At 33.1% G+C, this 11,040-nt stretch overlaps 1 protein-coding gene across 1 annotated transcript; it reads left to right on the forward strand.

Moving 5' to 3' along the window:
* Positions 1-2,309: 2,309 nt before the first annotated feature.
* On the forward strand, positions 2,310-4,801 carry LOC103425293 (protein FAF-like, chloroplastic). Its single transcript, XM_008363383.4, has 2 exons — positions 2,310-2,489; positions 2,653-4,801. The coding sequence occupies exon 2, from the start codon at positions 2,698-2,700 to the stop codon at positions 4,378-4,380; it is 1,683 nt and encodes a 560-aa protein (XP_008361605.3). The 5' UTR covers positions 2,310-2,489; positions 2,653-2,697; the 3' UTR covers positions 4,381-4,801.
* Positions 4,802-11,040: the final 6,239 nt, after the last annotated feature.

The raw sequence follows: 11,040 nt of genomic DNA on the forward strand, positions 1-11,040 counted from the left end.
GTATATGTTTATAGGAGGAGGATTATCCCCCCTCCTAATCTCTTTCTCTTTCCCTCTTTTCCTACTTGAACGGTTACGGTTAAGTCACGTTAATATTTTATATTATTTTTTTGTAGAGACAATAAGATAAAAAGCAATGTGTGAGAGAAGGGAAAGGAAAGACATGGAAATAAGAGGGGAAAGAATTCTACTCTATGTTTATAAACATTAGGGCTCACTAGCTAGTAACTTAATATGTCGCTAATCATGCATTTAAGTTCACTCTACAATATTTCTGAAGGATCTGGCAATTAAGTTTTATATCTTTATTCATATATTATCCATACAAAATTTCGTTCAGATAAAAAATTATTTAGCTATTTGATTATTACAGTGAAAATTTAATTGTATTTTCAGCGACACTGTGTTATCTATACAAAATTTTGTAAGAATCATTTGTGAATAAAGATTTAAAATATGAATTGTCCAGATTGTGAAAAAATATTGTCGATTGGGCCCAAATGCATAGTTAACGTCATATTAAGTCACTAACTGGTTGGGGCTTGCACGCTCCTATACTTATAAATATCATCCAAATTTAAAATGTGTACCATCACTTTTTTTAAATATTGTATGAACATAATCAGTTGAAATGATACAAAGGGTTATTTTACAGAGGATTTTTGTATTTATGAGTAATATTGTTTAGCTATACAAAATTAACTACATTACCGACAGTGCCTCTTACACAAATGATCCTCACATGCAATAGTAGGACTTACGTTTTACGACTTACTTAATAAAGTGTATATCAACAAAATGATTAGTTTGTGATTCTAAATAGTATATTTTTTAGAAGGATAAAACTAAAACGTAAAAATCAAAAACTAAAAACGAAATGATTATTAGACGCCTTCAGCTTGGTTAATTTTGAGAAAAAAAATTATCTTGACGAGGGAGAGCTAATAAAGAACCAAATTGAGGCCATCCTTTTGAAATTCAAACTCTCCCCCCCCCCCCCCAAACTATTCTTTCTTTAATCCAACCCATTTTTATGATAGAGTAATATAATATAGACTAACTTTTTATGCTACATTTGTAAATCATGCGATGTGTTACTAATAAAAAATAAACACGTTAATTATTATTTAAGTAATAATTCAATCATCAACAAATAGGTCATATTATTTATAAAGGGATACTTTGGATGCGGTCCCTAATCTTTAACATTCTTTGATTATAACCTTAATAGTATTCAAAGTTTGATCAAAGTCCCTTGACTTTGTACACCTCATTATATTACAATTAATATTTATATTTTTATGGTTTTGACATTAATTGTTTGATATTTTATGAGATTTATAATCATATAAATTTAAAATCCCTCATTATAATACTATTAGAAATGGTTACAATAAAAAAATTCAAACATTTTGAATGAATAAATGGATAAAAACTATGTAAAAATAAGAAATAATAAATGGCAAAAGAATGTATCCATAGTGTTAAAAAAATTGGTACATTTTACAAAAAAATCCATTTCACATATAGCAAAGTGGTACATCAATAAAGAAGAATGGGTACATTATAAATAAATTAGGGTACAGATAAAAGATTAAAAAAATTAAAATATAGGCGCTAAAAGAAATTAATACATGGGTACAAAATAAAACTAAAAAGAAAATACTACAAATTTAAAAAAAAAAATGTTGCAAATTAAAAGTGGGTACAAAGTAAAAATATAAATATGTGATACAAAGTTTAGGCATAAAACATAAATATACCATATGTAATTTTTCTATCATTGATTAAATATACAATGTCACATGACGGTATACACATGGGTACAAACACAAATAAAACTTTAAAAAATATGGGCACAAAAAGAAACTAATATATGGGTACAAATTAAAAATGAAAAAAAATAGGTACAAACTAAAAATAAAAATATATGATAAAAAAATTTAGCTATAAATATAATTATACTAATGGTAACATTTTTAACACTAAAGGAATATATTTAAAAATAAAAATATTTTATTATTCAAATAATTAATGATGTTATTAATACACCTTGATCAAAAATTAAAAATGAATAGAAATTTAATCAATGGAGTAGTAAAAAGAAGAATGTGACCATAATTTCTCCATTTATAAAATATAGTGTAAATATATGATTTTCTTAACATTACCCTTCAGTTAGATAAGGAAAAAACTGGAAACCAAATGCGGAAGGACCTTTTCATGGGTGGTGTAGGCGGGTCCCAATGCACACGGTTCCAAAGCCTTTTTGGCACCCTACAAATACCCACATTCCCCCTCCCTGCTTTGCCATCATCACCCACTACTCCTCAAACATCACCTTCACTCTCTCTCATCCCCTCTCTCTCTCTCTCTCTCTCTCTCTACTATTATTTTCTGCAACTCTTGCAACCCTTCACTCCTTTAGTGGTCTCTCTTTACACCAGAGACCTCTGTTGGATGCTTTCTTTCTCTGAATCTCTCATCAGGTAAATTAAACAGCTAGCTCAGCTGGTTTTGTATTTTCTTATTCACATGCATGCATGTAACAAGCCATATTATTTTTCTTTGTAACTTGAAATTTTGTTGCAGTCTTCAGCAACTTGTTTTTCTGATTTTCCTCTTGTTTCTTCTATCTATCTATTTACGCAGCTAGCACTCGCACAAGCTACTTCGAATCTTAGCTGATTCAGTAAGATGGGTTCTCTCAGCAAAAGCGTAACCAGCTCGCCATCTTCTGATTTCATGAAGAACAATATGGAGCAAGAAGTGGTCACTGAGAAGCGAGGGATCGTAGCCATTCTCAGCCCGTCCGACTCCGAAAGAACCAAAGCCGCTTCCTTGCGACGAACACTGTCCGCGGACATGTCGTCCAAAAGATGGCTGGCTCAACACGGTTTCTCTCCCATGAAGAAGATTGCGTCATCCGAAGAACTCTGTGCCTCCGTAGACATTCGGGACGACTCATCTTCATCGTCCGAAGATGTAGGTCATTACCAAGATCAAAGGAAGGCCAAATTCCATATTTGGAGCTCAATTGATGAGCAAGCTCAGAAGCAAAAAACCAAAACCGAGGCTGCAAAGCAGCAGCCGGGACAAGCCGATCTTTGGAGCTCGATTGTATGTCAAAAGGCCAACGAAGAAGAGGCGAGCAAAGCGGCACCTTATGTTCATCCTCTTGTGAAGAAACAATCGAGCTCTTTGACTAAAAAGAGTCTTGAAGTCTGCACTGAAAGTCTCGGATCCGAGACTGGCTCTGAAGGGTTTGCTTCATACCCTACTTCGGAGACCGGTGACGTAGAAATAGTGGAGAAAGAGACGGAAGTAGAGCAAGCCGCAGTTCAACAACAGCAAGAAGAAAAAGAGAAGCCTCAGCTGTCACAAGCATTTGATGGGAATGAATTTCGGGTTGTCAAGTACAACTCTGCTGCTAGTAAGAAATTGCCTTCCGTTCGATCTTTCCCTCCACCTCTTCCGTCTTTATCAGGATGTGACGGGGAATCTGTTTGCATGAGGACTCGTCGCGACAATGGGCGACTAGTCCTTGAAGCGGTGTCTATGCCTTCCCTGAACAACTTCCGTGCTCAACGCCAAGATGGTCGCCTTGTCCTCACATTTCTCAATTCTACTTCGAGCTCTTGCGAGGTGCCTAAGTTTGAAGAGGTTGCTAATGAAGAAGAGAAAATTAGAGAGGAAGAATTTGAGGAAAATGTGAACTTTGAGGAAGGAGAGAAGGAAAAAGAAAGCGAAAAAAGTGATGGTGATGGTGATGATGTTGATGAGGATGAGGAGGAAGAAAGTGATGAGTTTGAGAAAGCCAGAAAAGAAAATGGAATCAGAAGAATAGAAATTGTGATGGAGGAAGCACCAAGAGTACTAACAAGTAGAGTGACAAATGTTCACAGGTTAGCACTAATGATGAATAAGCCAATTGGGTTAGACAATAAGGCTCATGGGTGGACTAACAAGTTCAATGAAGTAGTGAAATATGGAGGGGTTCAAGAGGAGGTCGAAGTGGTTGAGACAACCACAATTTCAAGGTCACTCCCTCCACTGCCTGGTCGTGTCGCTCGAATGATACCTAAGCCACCGGCCACCACAAAAACAGCAGCAGCAGCAGCCTCTTTCAACGCTTACGAGTACCATTGGCGCACCAATCCCACAACAACTGCCGCTCTTAAACCTCTTCCGCCGCCAACGTCGCAGTCCCTCAAAAGTAATGGCTTTATGTCCCAGAATCAGTTGGCAAATGAGCAGCAACAATTGCTGGTTTTGAGAGGGAACAAAGGGGATCAATTGGTTACTTTTTCAAAGGGTTGCAAAGAGCCTAGAATAAGATCTCTTCTATTTTGGGAGCCTTATTGCATTGCCACCTCTTGATTATCCAAATCCTCGTAACCCAAGTGTTAATCCAAATCCTTTACTACTCACTACCCATTATTAATCTACTCGATCGATCCATCCTTCGTTTTCTGATCCCCTCCATTCTTTAGGGTTTATGTAGTAAAAAAAATATAAAAAAAAAAAAAACATAAGAGGGAGGGAAAGCTTGGAAAGCTTTGGTTCAGAAGATCAAACTACATATGATCTCAGAGAAAGAGAGAGCAGATTTCAACAGTGCGTGTCATATATATGGTATATATATATTTATATCCCTCTGTTATAGTAGCTAAAACAAAATCTTAGCCTCATCTTTGACGACTGTCTTGTCTGTCTATGCATTATGATTTGTGTTTCTTCTTTCTTTGCTTTTGTAAACCCTAAGCCAATTGGATTTTAATATCGGTCTTGTCTTCCGGAATTGGTGTTTATTTTGGGAACATCATGATCACTCTTGATATGTGCTTTCTGTTGTTTGGGTTTAGGTTATTCGTATGACTGTGATGGATCCCACTAAATTATATTGGCATATACTAAACCTACACCTTAAAACAAGTTAAATACTTTTACTCGATATTAAGCTGAGAAGTAAATTATCTAGCTAAACTTTTTTTTTTTATACACGTGGTATTTTTTTAACTAATTGTAAACTTAAAGAGAGCAATTTGAATTCAAATGCATAGAGAAGAGCATATCCACTCTAACCAATATAGTTATGTATCTCTTTCTTGTATATACATCATGCATGCAATAATTTTAGTGTCAACAAACTTGTGTATTAAACATACCGATGTGTCAAACTGCCACCAGGACCAACTTGAGATTCTGTATGCAGGAAAAAGCAATGGGTCCTCTTAAAAAAAATGTCGAGTCGCTTAATCAAAAGTTAATTGTCAATTATTACTACGGTCTAGTGGTATTCTTTTTTATTTGTAAATGTGAGGCAACAGCAGAGAGAGAGAGAGTAGTAGAGCCAAAATTTTAACTCAAGACCGCCCAAAAGTCTCATCCTAAAATGCTTCTCTTATCTAAGAAAAATAAAGATATGCCATGTTCTGAGCTACCGATCACCATCATTTGGGTTTGGTATGACGTCGCTCTTGTCATCCTCTTCCTCAACTCATCTCCGATCCCATGCCTAGTATCACAACTCAAATTCAAAATAAAAGTCCTTTTTAAGAAAGAATGAAGGAAGTTCTCCTGCCTACTTTCTCTCTCCCTCTTCTAATCACCTGAGTCTCCCAAAACTCACAATGATGCTATTTAACTACACAAAAGCCACCAATTTTAAATCAAACCTAGTGAAGGAAATAAGGAAAAGATTTTGATTGGGGTCTTAATGTCCTGAAAAATCTTTGAAATCAGAGGCATAATTCTATTTTTTTTTCTTGTGTGAAGAAAATGTCAAGGTGGGTATATTCGGTGTCTTTGACCCCAATAACTTACTTTTCCACCAACTAAATTCAAGACTCAATTGCAAAAAAATATCAAAAGACTTTTTGTCTTGGTCAAATGATAGATTTGTTAGATTAAAAGACTTTTGTTCATTTTATATATATTTCAGGTAAGTAGGCCGATATTAAAATCTCATTGGCTTATGTTTTATTGTTTATTAAAAGACTGTTTCTTCTTTCTATACATATTGGTTCATTTATATATATATATATATATATATATATTATTGTTTATTAATAATTTAATATCAATTGCCTGTCTATTAACAAATCTGTGTTTAATTTGAGCATTTGATATTAATAAACAATGAAAATAACACGTGTGAAGTCCCAAGTGTATGTTTACTAAGCATACAAATACAAGAAGCTGAACTTAAAAGTTAGCTTATATACATGCATGCATGCCTTCAAAACCTTCTCTTTGCACAAAAGAATAGCAAGTCTCTACTGTAATCGTTTTTAAGAAAAAAATTTCACCCCCATTACAATTAAATTATGGCTCTGCCACCGGTGTGAGGCCTTAAGTTTGGATGTCATGAGTTCAATACCAATTTGTCTCCTTACCCCCTTAATGTAAATATCTCATTGTTCAAAAAAAAGTTAATAAAAAAATTACAAAAAAAGTCATATAACAAATGAAAAATGATAGACATATTTTGAGGGAGGTGCTATATGCACACTTCTCTTAATTTCCAGCCGTCAGATCAAATGAATTAAAGAATATCAATTGACAAAAATTAATAAGGGTGTGTTAGAAATAAAAATGGGTGCATGAATAGCACTACTCTATTTTTATCCTCCTACACACCCATGTTTAATCTTATTTGATGTTTTCGTTTGATTTATTTTGTATTAGCTCCCATAACAACTAAAAGTCCTTTTTTTACCAACTTGCATGAGTTTCATGGAGTAGGATTCTCTCTCCTTTTTTTTTCCTCTCCCCTTCCCTCCCCTCCTATTTGACACATAGTTAAGTCACGTCAACATCTTATATTAATTTTATATGGAAAGAAAAAGATAATAGAGAATGTGAGAGGAGGGGAGAGAAGGGGATGGAAAGAAAAGGGGAGAGAATCCTAATCCGAGCTTCAAACCCAACACTAGTTGAATTGACAAGGAGTACACCACCAAACATGATAGAATTGAGTCTATATTAATCTAGGTTTGCACGTTTTCCATATGAAAAATGATGAACACATCACCTTAAATTTGAAAATAAGTCTAACTAATGCGAATGGAAGGATTTAAAAAGAGAAATTTGGATTTTTTTTATTTTTTATTATTACTACAAGCAATATTTGAACCTATGACGGAATAGGGTAATGCCGCGAATTTTGTTTTCTTTTCAATTTTATCAGTTGTTTTGTATGAATGTAATTTGTATACAGTCAACGTAGGAATATTGTAAATGTAAATGGGGTGCCTAGAAAAATAGGAGTTTTAACGAAAAGAACCTGGTACTATTCATTCTTAATCAAAATGATATTTTGTATATGAAAAGTCCATAATGGATCGGGCTCTTTTCTTTATTTACTCTTATGTCATTACAGCGGGATCCACAATGATGTTGACATTTATGTCTGGTAATACATCATTTTACATTATGCTAATTTACAGCTAGCTCTTCAGTCAAATTATTCCAATACTGTTCATTGCCTTCTACTAGCTCTGCATCTCTTTCTCTATCTTCTTTCACCTTGTAATATATTTTTGTTGTTTCTTCTTTGAAATTTTGGGGCTTCCAATAAGGCTGATGACTGATTCTTGTCTTGCTGTAAATATACATCTATTCTTCTTCTGCTACTAGTACCATGTCATACCTAAAATCTTCAAACTCATCCAAAGCAAACATTTGGATCCCTCTAAATTTTAAAATTTCTTTGTATGAAGAAGTCCACCTATGTGAGGAGATAGAGATAGTCTAAAGGACTCTTCATTAATCATGGCTATATGCCTAACTTTCTCCTTATGCATATGTAAATACCAGTCTGGAGGACTACTAATAAAGCTTATGCAAATTTCTTTCCACCTTTCCAGATAATCTTCTGCTACTTTTATAAGTTTTTCAGGAAATGATTCTAGTTGAGAAATACGGTTAATGAATATTTTATCAAGATAACCAAACTCTAATAGTAAGGCAGGGGTAACTTCTACCACATTATGCTTTTTCTGATGCTCATAACTAAAATGTCATGGTTTAAAATCTCTCATGTTAATCCTGGCCACAGCTATACTAACCTCTGGTTTACAAATACAATTTTTTGTACTATCACAAAGACATGGTGGATACATCTTTGTAATAATATTCATCCCTGGTTTTGGATCAAAGATGGACTCATACAAAGCACATTGTAATTGTAATTGTAACTCCTTCATGGACTGTGATGCTATACTCAGGATCTCATTTTGCATATCTGGTGGCATTATTCTTAATTTTACTTCTGAAATTTCTTCTAATAAAACATCATTTAATATTAAGTCTGAAGATATATTCCTAAGAAAACTTTCATATTTTTCTTGTTTTTCTTTGTCACTCAGAACCTGATGCTGCTCATTATTTTGATGTTGCTCCATTTCAACATCTTCTTCTAAGAGCTCAATCTTAATTTCTTCTATGAGCTCATTAGCCTCTTGTTCTATGGGTTTAATAACCTCTTTTCCTTTATCCTTATGCTGATCAATTTCTAAACCTATTTTCAATTCTCTTTTCAAGGTGTCACTTGTCTTTTGCTGCATTCTAAGAGATTGGAGTTCTTGGTTCGTTTTGGTAAACTTGCCAAGTAATGACTCATGGTCCCTTGAGATGACTTGAAGATTGTGCCCAAGAGAATGAATATGCTGCTAGTTTTGGTGGAAATTAAAATTAAAGCTATCAAACTCTTGTTCCAAGGCTCTAATTAATTTTTCATGACCTAACCTCATGCTTGACTGCTTAATTTGGATATTCCAAACAATTATCTAAGAAAACCTGCTGCCTATCAGAAAGCTCTGGTACCCTTGACCTGTATCTCAGAGTTGGATTTCTGATTCCTTCAACAATATTGCCATTAAAGTTGAACGTAGGTACTGGTGGTGATGCTGGTCTACTCATGCTATTTTAAAATCCACTGAATGGTGGAGGTTGATGGTGCATCATCATGCCATTAAAAGAAACTATTCTGCCTTGTAGCCTTGTGCTATTTGCTGATGATGGTCCACGATATTTCATACATGGTCAACAAATTAATCTTGATAAGATATCAGCTAATATATTGTCATTACTTTTTATGTGTTCAAAAATTGGTTTAAAACCATTTCCTGTAATTGAATCAACAAAATTAACCAATCTTCGGGCTGCCTGTTTATTAGCATGTATCTTGTTATAATAAGAAACTATATTTTGACAATCTGTTCTAATCGTAAATACTTCATTATGTAAAAATAAAGAAAATGCTTCAAGTGAATTAATTATCCCTAAAATTTCTAAATCTGTTGATGGTAATCTTGACTGTACATCACTAAACTTTCCAGAGGAATATCTACAAACTTGTTCATCAGACTTTGGAGACTCCCTATGCTTTTTCTGGTATAGTATACATGCCCATCCTAATGATGAAGCATCTGTTTTAACTATCTTGTAACTATCATCGAATGGTAATGTTAATGGCTTAAGTTTAGTAATTTCTTGTTTTATTTTTTGAACTAATTTAATATCTTCACTATTAAAATATTTTGGTCCTGTTTTGCTAGTTTTACTATGTAATACTGCTATTTTTCTTCCTAAATCAGGGATAAAATTTCTTGCATAATTTAGCAATCCTAAAAATGCTTGTAACTGTTTCTTATCTTCTAATTTGTCTGGAAATTCTAACATCTTTTTAGCTATATGATCTTGTAATTGTATTGTACCTGACTTAATATACATTCCTAAAAATTCTATATCTTACTTTTCTAATGCTATTTTATTTTTGCTAATCACAATTCCATTATTGATAAATTCTTGTAATACTATCTCTAAATGCTTCCTATGTTCATTTTTATTTTTACTATGTACTAAAATATCATCTACATAAACACTATAAAAATTATCATATTTCTTGAAAATTTGGTCCATCTTTCTTTGAAAGACCGATGGAGCATTTTTAAGTTCAAATGGCATAACGAGCCACTCAAAATGTCCTTCTGGACAAGTAAAAGTTGTCCACTCAATTGATTCTTCTGCTAATCTTATCTGCCAAAAACTTGATTTACAATCAAATTTGCTAAAATATTTACTCTCTTGAATTTTATTTATATGCTCATCCTTATTTGGTAATTTATAACTATCTTCATATGTATTATCATTTAATCTCTTGTAATTATAAACTATTATAGCCTTACCTCTCTTTAGTTCTGAATGTTTTCTTACAATAAATGATGTTGATCTATGTCTAGACTTAGAATGTCTAATTACTTTTAAATTTAACAACTCTTTTATTTGCTGCTCAAACTCTTGTTTATCTATTAGACTACAAGGCATATCAGCCGTCTTAATGGTTAAATCTGGGTTAATTATATCTAATTTTGCTAGTATTTTATTTTTACTCCAATGTAACTGTGGGTCTTCTCCTATAATTCTAGTTTGTTCTGCTAATTGTAATAATTCTTCTAAACTCTTTGGTCTATCTAATTGTAATATTTCTATACAGGTTCCTTCTTCTAAAATCGGGTATTCATGTTCAAATATGTCTTCATCAAACTCTTCTACGTTATTATGCTCATCATTTTCTTTTGAGTTTTCTAAATGATAACTATCTTGACCACTAGGCTCTTCTATACTTATGTTTTTTTATGCTTCTACAGTATTACTTTGGTCAGTTATTATAATGCCTCTTTTGAAAAATGTTATGTTAGGGTTCATAAATAAAAAACCTTGCAAACTTTTCAAAAAGTTTAAACCTAAAATAAATGGATATGATCCTACTGGTGAAACAAATGTTAATGGTAAATTACATTGTTGTTTTTCTACTTTAGTAAACTCATTATTTGTACAATGTGTTAAGTAAACTAGTCTCTCATCAAATTGTGTTATTCTTACTGGTTTTGCTAATTTTTGTCTATATTTTTCTGGTACTAACTCTTCTCTTATGACACTCTTTGTACTCCATGTATCTATCATAGCTATTGTTTGTATCTTATGTTCTTTTGCTAATTCTATTTCGCAATTTATGGTAATTAAAGAACTATT

This window comes from Malus domestica, chromosome 03, assembly GCF_042453785.1.
Source record: "Malus domestica chromosome 03, GDT2T_hap1".
Lineage (NCBI taxonomy): Eukaryota > Viridiplantae > Streptophyta > Magnoliopsida > Rosales > Rosaceae > Malus > Malus domestica.